This window comes from Pyrus communis, chromosome 14 (genome assembly GCF_963583255.1).
Source record: "Pyrus communis chromosome 14, drPyrComm1.1, whole genome shotgun sequence".
NCBI lineage: Eukaryota > Viridiplantae > Streptophyta > Magnoliopsida > Rosales > Rosaceae > Pyrus > Pyrus communis.
This window is the reverse complement of record NC_084816.1, coordinates 23,683,327-23,698,633: the sequence shown is the minus strand read 5'-3', so window position 1 is coordinate 23,698,633 and position 15,307 is coordinate 23,683,327. Positions and strand designations below refer to the sequence as shown.

The 15,307-nt window shown below is 38.3% G+C and overlaps 3 protein-coding genes across 3 annotated transcripts; 1 reads left to right on the top strand and 2 right to left on the bottom strand.

The window, feature by feature from the left end:
• Positions 1–1,195: 1,195 nt before the first annotated feature.
• On the bottom strand, positions 1,196–5,443 carry LOC137716119 (uncharacterized). Its single transcript, XM_068455516.1, has 5 exons — positions 5,053–5,443; positions 3,734–3,911; positions 2,702–3,107; positions 2,289–2,369; positions 1,196–2,056 (listed from the first exon to the last, which is right to left on the bottom strand). Exons 1-5 carry the CDS (start codon positions 5,137–5,139, stop codon positions 1,555–1,557), a joined length of 1,254 nt encoding a protein of 417 aa, XP_068311617.1. The 5' UTR covers positions 5,140–5,443; the 3' UTR covers positions 1,196–1,554.
• Positions 5,444–10,850: 5,407 nt separating this feature from the next.
• LOC137716120 (BTB/POZ and MATH domain-containing protein 2-like) lies at positions 10,851–13,272 on the top strand. The gene is made up of 4 exons (XM_068455518.1): positions 10,851–11,502; positions 11,615–11,963; positions 12,252–12,528; positions 12,860–13,272. The coding sequence occupies exons 1-4, from the start codon at positions 11,075–11,077 to the stop codon at positions 13,036–13,038; spliced, it is 1,233 nt and encodes a 410-aa protein (XP_068311619.1). The 5' UTR covers positions 10,851–11,074; the 3' UTR covers positions 13,039–13,272.
• A 295-nt stretch (positions 13,273–13,567) lies between these two features.
• On the bottom strand, positions 13,568–15,301 carry LOC137716118 (aspartic proteinase 36-like). The gene has a single exon (XM_068455515.1). It carries the CDS (start codon positions 15,090–15,092, stop codon positions 13,656–13,658), a length of 1,437 nt encoding a protein of 478 aa, XP_068311616.1. The 5' UTR covers positions 15,093–15,301; the 3' UTR covers positions 13,568–13,655.
• Between the last annotated feature and the right edge of the window lie 6 nt (positions 15,302–15,307).

Here is a 15,307-nt window from a genome sequence, read left to right as displayed (position 1 = left end):
GAAAGATAGAGGTTTCCTACGTTACCTGTAATATGTGGAAGTATCGGCATAATTTCATAGTCATTTGGTTCAATGGAAATGGAGGAATCACCATTTCACAGCCGCTCCTCTACAACTACCTTCCGCCTAACATGATCACAAACGAAGACAGAAAATTGCGTAGATAGAAGTACGAAACAAACCAACCCACTTGTCCTTATCGGAATGATTGAAGAAAGAAAGATAATGATGGCCCCTTTCGCCCAGGGGGCATCGTCGAAGAACAATGTCGGGGACAAGGTGAGAACCTTCTGTCGGTACGCCCTTTTAAATGTTGGTTCTTCCATACTTAGATATGGCAAGATAGAAGATATCTATTTCTTTCTATCGATAGATAGATATATTGAGAAATGGATATTGATCTAGTTTCAAGATCTATGAACAAGAGATCCTTAAATATCCATTTGAAAAAACAGATGAATAGTCTGAATGCTACATGAAGAGCATAAGCCAAATGAAGGAACGGGAAGACCTAGGATGTAGAAGAGCATAAGATGAGTCATTCGGCATATTTTGATTCCTATATATCTACTCTTGTGGTACTTCATTATATGCTATATATAAGAATTATAAGATATATATAAGACCCATCTGTATAGATATCATCATCTACATCCAGAAAGTCGTATGCTTTGGAAAAAGCTTGTACATTTTGGGAAGGGATTCTGATTGATCAAAAAGAAGAATCTACTTCAATCGATATGCTGAGGCACGGCCATACATAACATACAAATCACACTTGAAAAGGGTGGACAATTAGCTAAAGCAGTAAGTGCTGTTGCAAAACTAATTGCAAAAGAGGAAAAATCAGCCACGTTAAAATTACCTTATGGGGAGGTCCGTTTGATCCAAAAATTGCTCAACAACTGTCGAACAAGTGGGATTGCAACTTTCTCCAGACTACCAAGAAAAGCATGAAAAAAGAGAGGCTTAAATGGTACAATCCCTCTGTCACCCAAGAATGAAAAGGGCGATGTTGTAGTTCTTGGTCTATGAATATACATTGTTAGATCCTCCGTTTTATTTTCTCATTGAAGCCGAACCTAAACCTGTGCTCGAGAGATAGTTGTCCATATACTAATAAGGGCTGTATGGATTCTCGAGAAGAGAGGAGCTGTGATGGTCCCTCCCGGACCACCTGGATAACACGAGTGAATAGAATAGAAAGTTGAAACTACATTGGATACACAAAATTGTATTGTGTTACAGACCACAATGTTACGCTCCTATGAATTTACGTTCTACATTAACTATTGCTACTAAAGCACTACTACCGGCTGACTGGTCATTAGCCAGAGCTCCGGGGAGCTCCGGTTCCCATCAGCTGTGGAGTGGAGTGCTTCGGAATCAGAATTCAATGTCTTTCGAAGAAGGATCCTTCACCTCATGCCCATCAAGCTTCATCTGTCTGACGATCACCCAAATCGGACACCATGTGTACATTTATACTCACCATCCGGTCAAATGTTCTTCAAACCATCTTTACGTTTTCTCTTTCCTCTTCTCATTTCATGTTCAAGCAAGCCTCAACACCGCCACTGCCACCAATGTTCCCGCTCTCAGGTAAATATCCTTCACGCTTCTATCTACCCTTTCCATGATTTCCTCGTCTTTTAAAGCCCGCTTCTTTGAATTCTTGCTGATTTGCACGATTGTGTCCCTCAGTTTGTTCACCCCACAAGAGAGCCAAACTAATGCAAATGCAACTCCAGTATTCAAGAGTTTGGACGCACAAAAGGGTACCCTCCCAGAAGCTACTTTACAGAGGACAGAGAAGAGGACAGCCAACCCAGTTCCAGCAATAGCGGCAGAAAACTGGGTCAGGAGATCCGGAAGCTCGGGGCCAGATCGTTTAAGTGAGAGGATTGCCACTTTCCCATTCTGTTTTCTGCTCATCATTATAGATAGAAGGCTCTCACAGGCGTGGAAATAGTTCCTCTTGTAGAGATCTCTATCTTTGCCCGCTTTTTTACCACTCTTCTGCTTTGGCTTCGCCTTTGTCTTAACTTTTTCAGGACTGTTAAGTAAAACAGACGTAAATTCAATAAGAATCATGCCCTGATCAAATATTTGCAGGAATAATAGGCGTACAAGTGCGGAAACTGTTAATATCTCGTTCAGTATTGAAACTGATATCACTTAAAGCAGGTAGATACGAAGATATTGAAAGAAATAAGTTGATGTCATTAAAAAGGAGAAAGAAAGCGAAAAGAGTATCAAAGCATGAGCCAGAATATGAAAAATAATACCTCTTTAAAGGAGCAAGGGTAGTAGCTTGCATATTGAACGAAGTTCCATCAATAACAACTCCTGCTTCCCCGCTCCCCACACTGGTCCATAAATTTATTGTCAGGTTATATGTTATAGGAGAAAAGAAAGAATAGGAACAGAAAAAATCGAGAACATTTATATCATAGTTGGAAAGTAGACTATTCATCACACCGGCGAGTAATTTTCTAAGCAAGCATTATTGAGGAGATCTTTATTTTAAACTCGACCCATAAGATCTACCTATGCCGTACTGGTAAGGAAAACCCATGCATGTATATCCAAACACCTTCATTTTTAGAAAATATTCATTTTGAGGAGTAATATACGTATTTGATCCTGTAAAACAGGTAGTGACGTATTTGAGTGAAAACAGGTTCAAGTCCACGCGTACCTCTTAAAGTGCGGAACCAACACAGACTGCTTTTTCCAAACAACTGTGTTTCTCAAGGAGTAAAATTCAGCAACAACTGAAAGGAGATGCTTCATCTCAGCCTCGGTACCTGTGAATAAGACTCGACCATCGGGCTGAACTGTAACTTTTGAACTCCAGTGAAGGCTGCCTACAAAGTCCAAGAGGGGCATCTGGGTATTCAACTCACTACTCGGGTAGATAAGAGAAGGCATTGATGGCTGTTGGCCCATTTCATGTAACCCCATCAAGTCATATAGTAAGGTTATATCTATTCCGCCTCTCTCCACTTCACTTTCTCCTGATCTGAGGAACTGCAACATTTTTTCACGTCTTACGAAGTGTTCGGCAATTCCACAGCTGAACAGCACTGAGTCTGGACGAACATCTGCAATCAGCATGAAAAAGTGATAATTCAACATACTGCAATGAAAGAATATTTCAGTATTACAAATTCAACAAGGATATAGCAGCATTTCGGTCACTCCCCTCAGCCTTCATTGCATCCCAGTAACTATGCATGAATTGATAAAAACACACGCCATTATAATTCTCCTTTATTTTCATGGGCAATCTTATACCCAATTGAGCCATTCTTTTAACAAGTGCATGTGGTCTATCATGCATGCACGTACGCACAAACATGTATTGAGGGCGATAACTTTGCAACAAACAAAATTATGCTCACGCCACTCGAGGCCCAATAGTCTAACCCTAACATGGTGAGTATACGATGTCTTTATTGCCACTACAGTTATTCAACTATTTTGCATTTGTTTAGGATGCAGGAGTCCATCATTTACAGAAAGTCACACCACACGTGAATAATAATAAATCAGATAGCAAATATACAAAATTTCTTAATTTTACATGCTATAAACGCAATAGAACACGATAGCCAAAGTTCAACTTCACCGAAACAAACAGAAATGGAAACCAAAATAAGTTGCTTATTACTAAACTCATATTTTCAAGCAATAGCTGCATACAACAAAAAGCTCACGAGGTGCATACCTTGCACATTCAGAGCAGGTCTTTCAATTTCTGAGACAGTCTTTACAAACCAGTTGGCCTCCGGCAGTCCACTTTTGAGTTTCCATGGCTCCTCACATTGCTGCGGCATCAATTTCAAAGATCCTAACTTTGTGATTTCCTCCTTTGCTCCAAAACTTGGCATAAATGATTGGAAATCCTGTGTTAATCAAAGATTAGTTTCTTTTAGAAAAACTAACTACTGGCAGGGAGCCTGGGACCAGGACAGATAACCACCAAACAACTACAGCAAATTCTTTATGAACTTACTAGCAACAGCTTTAAAAGAAAAAGGAAAATACCAACAGACATGCAATTCCTTCGAAAAATAAAACGAAACAAGAAATTGAAACCCCAATTAGAACTAAACTACAAGATAAAATCAAGCCACATTTGGTACCTGCAATTGGATTGAATAACTCACTAGGTCGAAAGCATGTTGAAGAAATGAAGGTCAACTTCCTAAAAAAACTTGCATTGAAGGGATTGGAAAGGAGAAACCAAACACAGTGTCGTTCTAGGATTCATACAACCGACCTCACTTAGTGGGATAAGGCTTGGTTGTTGTTTGTAGGGATTAGATGGATTCGTTATGAACGAAACAAGAAAATTGAAAGTAAAGCCAAACGTACAAGATAAACCAAGCCACGTTTGGTACCTAAGACAGGATTGAACAACTCACCACATCCAAGGTATGCTGAAGTAAGAAATGAAGGTAATCTTCCTAATTTTGTTTGTCAACATAAAATTTATCTCTTCCGACAAAATTTCCTTCATTACTAATCCATCCTCCACCTTCAACTTAGACAAAATTTGAAAGTTGGCCACTATTTCTTCCATCAACATACCTTAAAACTAATGAACCATCCAGTCCAAACGAATCCAATACTAGACACCAAACATGGCCTCAAGCAACCGAACGAGTCCAAACAAACCCAAATCACAAATCAAACATGAATCCCAAAAGAACCCCAAACAACAACATGATATCAAGCAAGAAAAACAAACCCAATGAATCTCCTTATAAAACAAAAGCAAAAATGGAAACTTCTATCTGCAAGTCAAAAGCCAAAACAATCGGATAAACTGAACTGATTAATACATGAACAAACCCAAATCACAAATCAAACATGAATCCCAGAAGAACACAAACAATCACACAACACCAATCAAGAAAAAGCAACCCAAATGAATATTATTCCAATATAAACCCAAAGATGAAACCTTTTCTTCAGGAAGAACAAAAAAAAAAAAAAAAGAAAAAAAAGTCATATGCTCAACTCAAAGCCTTCTGCTTTTACCTTGATATAGCTCATGGGTTGCTCCTGGTTCAGAACGAGGCCGTGAGGGTAACCATGGAAGGCCATCAGGCAAACCTTATCCGCCATAGCCGAGAGAAACCCAGTTCCAGAAAACCAAGAAAACCAAATTTCTCTGCTAATTTGGGGTCGTGGCCTCCTCACACCACCACAAACTGATCCATCTGTCGACCCTCAAAAACCCAAGATTTTCAGAAACCGGTGGTCTTTTTTGTTCTGTTTGCGTGGCAGCCACATAATTTAAATCGAAAAACCAAAAAAACAAAGTGGGATTTATGCCGTCCAGTTGTTTGATTGATCGAGAGGTTTCTGATCTCTTGAGAATCCAGGTTGGATTTCTCACATCGGACGTAAAAATGTTGTCTGTTTCTGCCAACTTGGACTCTCCGAAATATTGGGTTTCATTGTCTGTGAATTTACGCACCGTACTATGGTTGAGATTTTTCAATGGGATTAACACACTGGATAGTATATCGTTTGTTATTGTATAAATGGTAGGATATGTGTGTTAAAAAGTTAATAACTTATAAAATATAAAATTTTCCACCATTTATATAAAAACCATGTTGTACCACTTATGTTCCCGTCACAATAAAAAAATTTATCGCCAACTTAGACCGTTCGTTTTGCATACCATTGAGTTTGTGGGCCTTTTGTTGATTAGGATATTTTGATCCTTTGATTAAGTTACCGCTGATGAGTGATGAGGAATGTTGTAGCGTGTGATCACACGTACCAGAATCGAATTTGACAAAAAAAAAAAACAAAAAAAATCTTTGCATCGCAATTGACCCACAAAGGAAGAAAATTTTCAATGCTCTCTCTAAAGACACTAAAAAATCTCTTTCATTTGAGGAGTCCTTATACTATAGTTAACTACTCATTGATATTTTTTTTATTTTTTTCTTGATATTTTTAGCATGCATTAAACTCAACAATGCATGTTATAAATTGGTGTACTCGAAAATTTTCACAATTTGAAGTTTGAACTTCTATATCAAATTAGGTGAGTCAAGAATTATGAGGTAGTTCAGTAGTTGAAGATGAATTTTAGGTCTGTATTTTATCGTTTGAGATTTGATTCTTGATCCTGGTGAATCACACGAAGATGGTCAGAGGTATGCCTTTGTGAGTCTTTCTGACTTTCAAAATGGTGGACTACCATAACGAAACTAATAATTGGTCCCTTTTTTAAGAAAAAATAAAATAAAATTAGGTGAGTCAATGTTCTAGTATTTGTGGTGGTGTTAGACTTGTCTTAGTTGTCTATACTTATGGTAGCATTCCCCACCACTCCATTTATTTTACCGTCCAATCAAGTAATGATTAAATTTAGGTGGATTCATCAAGTAGAGATATGAATCTTGATTAATGAATTAATGGTGCTAACCTTCAAATTTACTACCTATTTGACGTCGACTATTGTGGTCACTTGACTCTACCAACTCGAACATATAGAATTGGTTTATGAATTTTCCCCCCCATAATCATTTTGGTAATTTTGTGAAAAAATATTTCAACATTCTCATCAAGTGAACGGGTTAGTTTGACAAAAACACTCTTAAGGGGGTCACATGATTGTTTATGTAAGAATTTAACAAGGATATTGACAGATTTTTTTTATAAATTGACCAAAATGATTTACAATGAACAAACACAAAGATCACTTGTATCAATTTTCATTGTCAAAAGAGAAAATTGTAGTAGTGGTCCCTCAACTTTAACCTAATTGGAGCAATGATCTTTCAACTAAAAATTCATGATCATTGGTCCCTTAACTCATCAAAACGTGCAACTATGGTCATTTTCAACAACTCAGTCAGAATTCCTTCAAAATTAATCATGTTAGAAGGATCATTACTTCAACTAAGTTAAGGTTAAGGGATCATTGCTCCAATTAAGTTAAAGTTGAGGGACCATTTCAATGTTGGAAGAAATTTTTCAATGCTCTGTTCCGTGCTCTGAAGACATTGAAAAATCTCTCTCATTTGAAGAGTCCTTATACTACAGTTAACTACACATTGATATATATATATATTTTTTTTTTCTTGATATTTTTAGCATGCATTAAACTCAACAATGTATGCTATAAATTGGTGTATTCGAAATTTTTGACAATTTAAAGTTTAAACTTCTAAATCAAATTAGGTGAGTCAAGAACTATAAGGTAGTTCAGTGGTTGAAGACGAATTTTAGGTCCATATTTTATCATTTGAGATTTGATTCTTGATGTCTTTGTGAGTCTTTCTGACTTTCAAAATAGTGGTCTACCATAACAAAACTAACAATTGGTCCCTTTTTTAAGAAAAAATAAAATAAAATAAGGTGAGTCAATGTTCTAGTATTTGTGGTGGTGTTAGACTTGTCTTTGTTGTCTATACTTATGGTAGCATTCCCTACCACTCCATTTATTTTACCGTCCAATCAAGAAATGATAAAATTCAGGTAGATTCATCAAATAGAGATATGAATCTTGATTGCTGAATTAATGGTGCCACCCTTCAAATTTACTACATATTTGACCCCGACTATTGTGTTCACTTGACTCTACTAACTCAAACATATAGAATTGGTTTCTGAATTTGTCCATCGTAATCATCTTGGTAGTTTTATGAAAAATCTTTCAACATCCTTATCAAGTGGACTGGTTAGTTTGACAAAAACACCCTTAAGGGGGTCACATGATCGTTTACGTGAGAATTTAACGAGAATATTGACAAATTTTTTTATAAATTAACCAAAATGATTTACAATGAAGAAACACAATGACCACTTGTATCAATTTTCATTGTCAAAAGAGAAATTTGTAGTAGTGATCCCTCAACTTTAACCCAATTGGAGCAATGATCTCTCAACTAAAAATTCATGATCATTGGTCCCTTAACTCATCAAAACGTGCAACTATGGTCATTTTCAACAACTCAGTCAGAATTCCTTCAAAATTAATCATGTTGGAATGACCATTGCTTCAATTAAGTCAAGGTTAAGGGATCATTGCTCAAATTAGGTTAAAGTTGAGGGATCATTTATCAAATTAGGTTAAAGTTAAGGGACCATTGATGCAATTTTTCTCATTTCGTTTTTTACGTTTGCCCTTTGATTCAGCCTCACGTGTGTGGTGTGTAACTTATTGTGACGAAAGTTCTAACGGAGTTGATAAAAAAGACCGTAACTGCACGTTTTGAAGAATTAAGAGAACAATGATCGTGGATTTTTAGTTAAATGACCATTACTCTAGTTAAGTTAAAATTAATGGACAATTCCTACAATTTCTTCTTGTCAAAAACCAAAGAAAAAATAATCATATCGATTTGAAAACCATTTTAACTAAGAAACCTCCTTTAAAGTAAAGGCATTAATCGATTATCTTGTTATAGTAAATGCATTACTGTATACTGCATCTGCATGCATGCATACATAATCATATGGTCAACAAAATAAGAAGAATTGACTTGTAGGAGGAAATAAATATGACTACCAAACATCAACCCACTAAATATTAAACCACAAGGACAAATATTTGTTCGTAGCATAGTATTTTCACCTTCAAAACACACAAACACAGCCCACCATTTTTTCAAGTCAAAATGGGGCAGACCATCTTACCAGTTGGGGATCCGGGCTTTTGAAATTTGATCAAACGACTAAAATTATTGTAACTTTTAAAGGGATTCCCTGTTTGTAGCCGTTAGATCAAATTTCAAGAGTTCGGATGAATTGATTGTGTGACTTTGGTGGGAGAAATCTGAAGGGGATCTCTTCCCCACCAGTTGGTTCATTCATACATGATACATACATATAATATCGACACATTATTAACTATGAGCATGTGATCTAATATTATTATTATTAATATCAATGCTTTGAAATCTCATAATTGTTCATATTGTGATGAAACACTTGCCAACGAAAGCTCCCTTAGCAAAATCGAATTTAATAAAATTAAATATTCTTAACTAACTGAATTACGAACCATCTTATTTAATATGCGGCATTAAGTTTTTCCTATGTGACAACACTCAAGGCACATTTTAGTGCATTTTATTGTTTTTCTAGCTTATTCTACCTGATTCTTAAACACGTGGCATAATGACATGGCCTCACCTGGGTGTAGTGTGGTCCTTTCGGTGGAGTAACCTCCCTCAGCAGCCTGTCCGCCCATCATCCAGATTCCAGAGAGGCAAGTCCGATGCGCGGACATCGCCGAGTGGCGCGTTACGACAAACCTAATCCCACACCATTTGAGCAAGAAACCAACGGCTATTTAATCTTTGTGTTTTGTTGACTTTTCACCTCAACAAATAAATGAAAAATTAATAACAAATTGTAGGAACTGGCTAAATGCATATATTTAAATTTAGGGAGTTTTTATTTATTTATTAACATCCTTAATACACCTCACTTAAAAATGTAATATTAAACAACTTGTAACTCTAATATGAAATGACTATTCGAGCCCTCATAGCTGCTTTTACTCTCCATTGTAGAATAAAACCCTAAAAACACAAATAAGTTGATGAAAATATATCTTTTGATGAACGGAACAAAAAAATAAAGTTTTGCTCCTCGTTCATTTGTTGGTTCTCACATTCAAGAAATTATTTAAATAATAGAATAAAAATTTGACCTTTTGCAAAGCCCTGCTCTAATTGGAATCCAAAAAATAGGAAGAAAACTGGAGAATGTTGAAAATTTTAAGATGTAATTAAATGTAATATTCTTGTGGATGTTTGATGATAAAGAAATTCAATGTTTATTGGCTGCTTGGAACTGACATGACTTTATAAGAACAGTTCCCACCATTTGTCCATCAGGTTTCTTAGAATCCAACATGATTGTTCAAGAAAATTTGACGGATGTTTATAAATCAAATGACAAGATGGAGATTTTATACAACAATTTAATTCATCTTTCTTGTTTTTAAAATGTGGATTATTCTTTTGTTTGAAAGAGATGAAGAGTTTGATGTGTGGTTAATTAGTTGATGATTGTGGGGTGTGTGAGGTGTGAGGTGTATGAGATATAAGGTGTGAGGGTAGTATTGAAAAATACGTGGGGTGTGTTAAGAAATTTTTTAATTTAAAAGATAAATGTGGGGTGTATTAAGTATATGGGGTGTAGTCAACAAAAACGTGAGGTGTTAATAAAACAAGGCTTAAATTGAATACAACTATTATTTGACGGTCATATATAATTTATATGAATATGTGTATTTTATTAAAGCTCTAATAGAGTTGACGAAAATGATCATAGATGCACGCTTTGAGGAGTTAAGGGATTATATGTCATGAATTTTTAGTTGAATGACCATTACTTCAATTAAGTTAGAGACTATTGCTATAATTTCTTTGCAACAAAAAAAAATTAATTTGGGGAAGCATAAAAAAAAAAAGGTTAATAAGATGAGACAAAATTTGCAAACTAATTAATGTGTCACCCATTGTAATGAGTACGTTTATCAAATGTTTTTTTTTTTTTTAAACGTTTAAGTATAAATTAATTATCAACTTTTATGTTTTTTTTAGTTTTCAAAATTTTATTTTACAAATTTAATTTATCTAACGTTATCTAAAAAAAAGAATTGTACGGTTTATGATTAAAATTTTATTTGTTACGTGGGTTAATAGGAGCGCGAGTAGGTCACGATTACGTAGGTCTGCAAGTGCCTCTTTCTGCTTTTCCCCGTCAATAATTCACATGTCAGAAAAATCCAACTATAAAAAAACACCTTCACGAGTCATCGTCTTCCACTTCCCATTCTCTCTCTCTCTCTCTCTCTCTCTCTCTCTCTCTCTCTTCGTTCTCATTGTGAAGCCCTGCAAATTCACCTTCGAGAACGGAAACCCTAGATTCTCCATCACTTTCCCGAGAAAATCTTCGGGAAAAGATTGAATCTTTCTCTATACAAATGTCCTAACTTCCTCATTTCCCCCGTGCAATTTTATCCGAATTCCACGTTTCCGATTAAACCCTAGATCCCAAATCCAAGTAATTCATTTGGGTGATGGGTAAGGTTCTCAGAGAAACCTCCAGGCCCTCATCCTCTTCGTCTTCCCCAGCCTCTTCGCCGCCTCCGACCACCACTGCGTCGACGTCGATCACCGAGACCGTCAACGGGACCCACCATTTCAAGATCAACGGCTATTCGCTGTCCAAGGGGATTGGGATTGGGAAGTACATAGCTTCCGATACGTTTAATGTCGGTGGGTTTTCGTGGGCCATCTATTTCTACCCGGACGGCAAGAGCGTTGAGGACAATGCCGCCTACGTCTCGCTCTTCATCGCGCTCGCCAGCGAAGGAACCGATGTGAGAGCGCTGTTCGAATTGACGCTTTTGGATCAGAGCGGGAACGAGAGGCACAAGGTGCATAGCCATTTCGGGAGGACATTGGATAGCGGCCCTTACACGCTCAAGTATCGCGGAAGCATGTGGTGGGTTGCCGAATTTTTTCGGGTTTTTGATTGATTGTGTATTTTGCTTGTTTCTTGCTTTTGAGTTCTTTCTTTCTTGTGTGATGAAAGTGTATTGCTTTATATGCTGCAGGGGTTACAAGCGTTTTTTCAAAAGAACTTCTCTGGAGACATCGGACTACCTTAAAGATGACTGCCTATCAGTTAACTGTATGGTTGGTGTTGTCAAGTCACATACACAGGGACCGAAAATTTACTCTATACCGATACCGCCATCCAGCATGGGCCATCAGTTTGGCAAGCTACTGGAAACCGGAAAGGGAACTGATGTTAGTTTCGAAGTTGACGAGGAAATTTTCTGTGCTCACAAGTTGGTACTAGCAGCTCGATCACCTGTATTCCGGGCCCAACTATTTGGTCCCATGAAAGATCAGAACACTCGTTGCATAAAAGTTGAGGACATAGAGGCTCCAGTCTTCAAGGTTTGTTGCATGTCCTCTTTTCCTTGGTTACTGATGCCGATAAACTTTTGCATTTAACGTTATAAGTTGGTTACGGTATTTGTTTGGTATCCATGACTTTGATCTCATAGTTACTTTAGCTGCAATGTCACTAGCAGATTGCATCATTGATGTCGGTACTCTGATATGTATTGCAGTAGTGATTTTTTGTCGTTTGGTATTAAGTGGTATAATGTGGCCTAGCAGGAAGTAATAAGATTCGTTTTCATGGACAAATCCCAATTTGGGATTCATTTTGTCCGTGTGCAGGCGTTACTTCATTTTATATACTGGGATTCACTGCCTGGCATAGAAGAGCTTACTGGAATCAACTCGAATGGGGCTTCCACTTTGATGGCTCAGCATCTGCTTGCAGCAGCAGATCGCTATGGCTTAGACAGGCTCAGGTTCATGTGTGAGGCAAATCTTTGCCAGGATGTCACTATAAACAATGTCGCAACGACATTAGCTTTGGCAGAACAACATCACTGCTCCCAGCTGAAACCTGTGTGTCTCAGATTCATTGCAACTCCCGGAAATCTATTAGGTAACCCTTTTCTCTATGAGGCTTTATTTCACAAAACTCTGGAAAGTAGAATTGTTGATGATGATTATGGATGATAATTTGGTTATATGTGGGTGATAATTGGTAGGAGAAATTAATATTCTTCATTCATTAACTATTTTACATGTGGAATTCGTACATAAGCTTTTGAAAATGGTTGGTAAAAGTAGGGTATTAAATGTAATTTATGTTTTCGTATTACTTCTCATGTCGTTTTGGTCCTTGTGTAGTCTTTGTTTAATCATTGGGTTCTGAATAGAAATGCTATGTAACTCATTAATTGATACTTTGTTATACTGTTTTTGTTTTGCAGGTGTTATGCAAACAGATGGTTACAAACACTTGAAGGAAAGCTGCCCTTCTGTTCTGACCGATCTCTTGGAATATGTAGCTAGTGTCAATGAGCATTCTGCAACCTTATGCAGGCAAGGGAATGAAGCTATTCCCGATGGCAGTGACATCAATGGCAGGCGGGTGAAGCAAAGGCTATAGTAAGTGAACTTTCTAAACATTTTCTCTTTAGACAACGAAAAAATTGAAAGAACGAATTGAAAAGAAACAAAAAATGTGAGGAGAGATTATTTCTAGATTTAGAAATAACTGCTAGTGTTTTTAGCCTTGTGTAATTCAAAAAGATGTCCATGTCCACGTTGGCTTGTAATGTGAAAGTTGTAGTACTTACTGTTTTGATTGATCGAATGAAAATTCAATTCTTTTGCTTTGTAACTCTCTCCTTTTCTGTCTATGTGAAAGTTGTAGCAAAAACTCAACTCTCTCTCTCTCTCTCCCTCTCTCTCTCCCCCCCTAGCATAGTGTATGACCTGATGTGTTAAATTCCTTGACTTCTTAAAGTGGTGCAATTAAGTAAAAAGGGATGCCACGTTACTACGACGACATCCCCAGCCAAACACGTACTGCCATGTGCCATATGGGAAACTTAAAGCGCAAGGTACTGCGGCGAGTACAAATTGTATAACAGTAAACAAATACACACAGAAAATTCCAACAGTGTTTTAACATATATGGATGTAAAATCCCACAATTTCTTTGATAAAATTTATGATGCAACAAAAAAGAATGAATGCCGGCCACTTTGTTGCAGTAAAAATCTAAAACACAGCAGATATTAACAAGAAGAATGTCAATAATAATCTCCCGGTTGTAAAAGGGGAAGCTGAAGAAAGATTGTGAGCACCAATTGTATCTACCCCTCCTGTCTTCTCATTCCGCACCTTGATGCTTGATGAGCAGTTGTAGTCGGTCCATCCGATCATCTGATTCTCCAGATCATAAATCACCAGCTTGTTCGACAGCACCAAATCACCGAGAAGCGTCATGGAGTCTCCGCTTTTCGATTTCAACCCGCTGCTCTGCCAGCCGGAACACCACACATCTTCCTTCAGCTGGAACAGATAGTCATGGGGATAAACCGTCAGGGAAGCCGAATTCTTGAAGTGGAACTTCACCAATGGAAATCCCTTGTCTACATTGTTGGAAAATTGGAAGCATGTGAACTGGTCGTCAACTGTGTGCAATTTCAAGTCTGGTTGCTTGGCTAAAATCTTCTTCATCACTGCGTCGAAAACCTCCTCCGGGAGATAGCCCAGGGTTGTTCCGCTGTCGATGATCGTCCCTGCGTTTGACCCCGTGTCGAAAGCATCAGAGGCGAGCTGCAGGACATCACCTCCCACCTCAATTGCCTCCATTACAACATTGTAATGCGCCTGCCCCCGCACCAACGGAGTTGTGTTCTTCACTTTTGGCTCCACAACTTCGCCAATGGCAAAAATCCCGCCTCCGCCAACATTGTCCAAACAATGTGCAAATTGTTTCTTCACCTTCCCGGAAGCAGCCAGCTGGGAAAACACAGACGAATTCGCCTGCCCGAATCCTAGAATCCCATCAAGCGCCTCGGATGACTTGCCCAGCTGCCCTGATTGCTTAGCTCCGCAACCAAACACAACACTGCCATTAGTCCCCTTATCAAATTGAATAGTGTCCTTCACAAAGTATCCCGCCGTCGCACTTCCGTCACCATAAGTCACGTCGTATTGGCAGAGCAAGTCCGGCTGGCAGCCCGGAAGCTGACCGTTGTATTTCGACGTGCAAAACTCCTGATTACAAGTAACAGCATTCGAACTCGAAGAGCCTTTCGGATCATACAATGTGAGCTTCACGCCAATATCACTTTTCTTTGGACAGTTTGTGCAGTCGATGCAATTGACCCACAGGATGTCACTCCCTGTATCCACCTGGACAAAATAGTCCTTGGACGGCGACCCAATTCCGAGCTTGGCAAAGTATAATCCGGTCTCTGACGGACGGCCATTGCCGCCCAGCTGTACATCCACCGCAGAAGCAGAGCCGGCGAGAATCCGGCCGTGGCGGAGGGAATCGTGGGCTTTGAGCTCGCTCAACGACCGCCCGTCACGGCCGTTGAACTTGTGGCTGACGGAGAACACGAAATTTGCCGACGCATCTGGAAAAAATGTGGAGAAAATCAGAAAACAACCCAGAACGGCTCTTGGATTTTTGTGAAGATCCATATGAAATTAAAGAAAGCAGGAATCTTTGGGGTCGGAATCGAGATTGAAAACAATCCAAAGATTCAATATTTGGAGTTTGGATTGGTGGTCCGAAAATTTGAAGCTTCTGAGATCTGGATTATTTGGACCCCGCAGGGAAAGGAGCTTCTTTTGGGGAGAAAACCCGGATTCGAAAACGATTCCTGGATTGGATTTTCGGGATTTAGAGAGGTGGG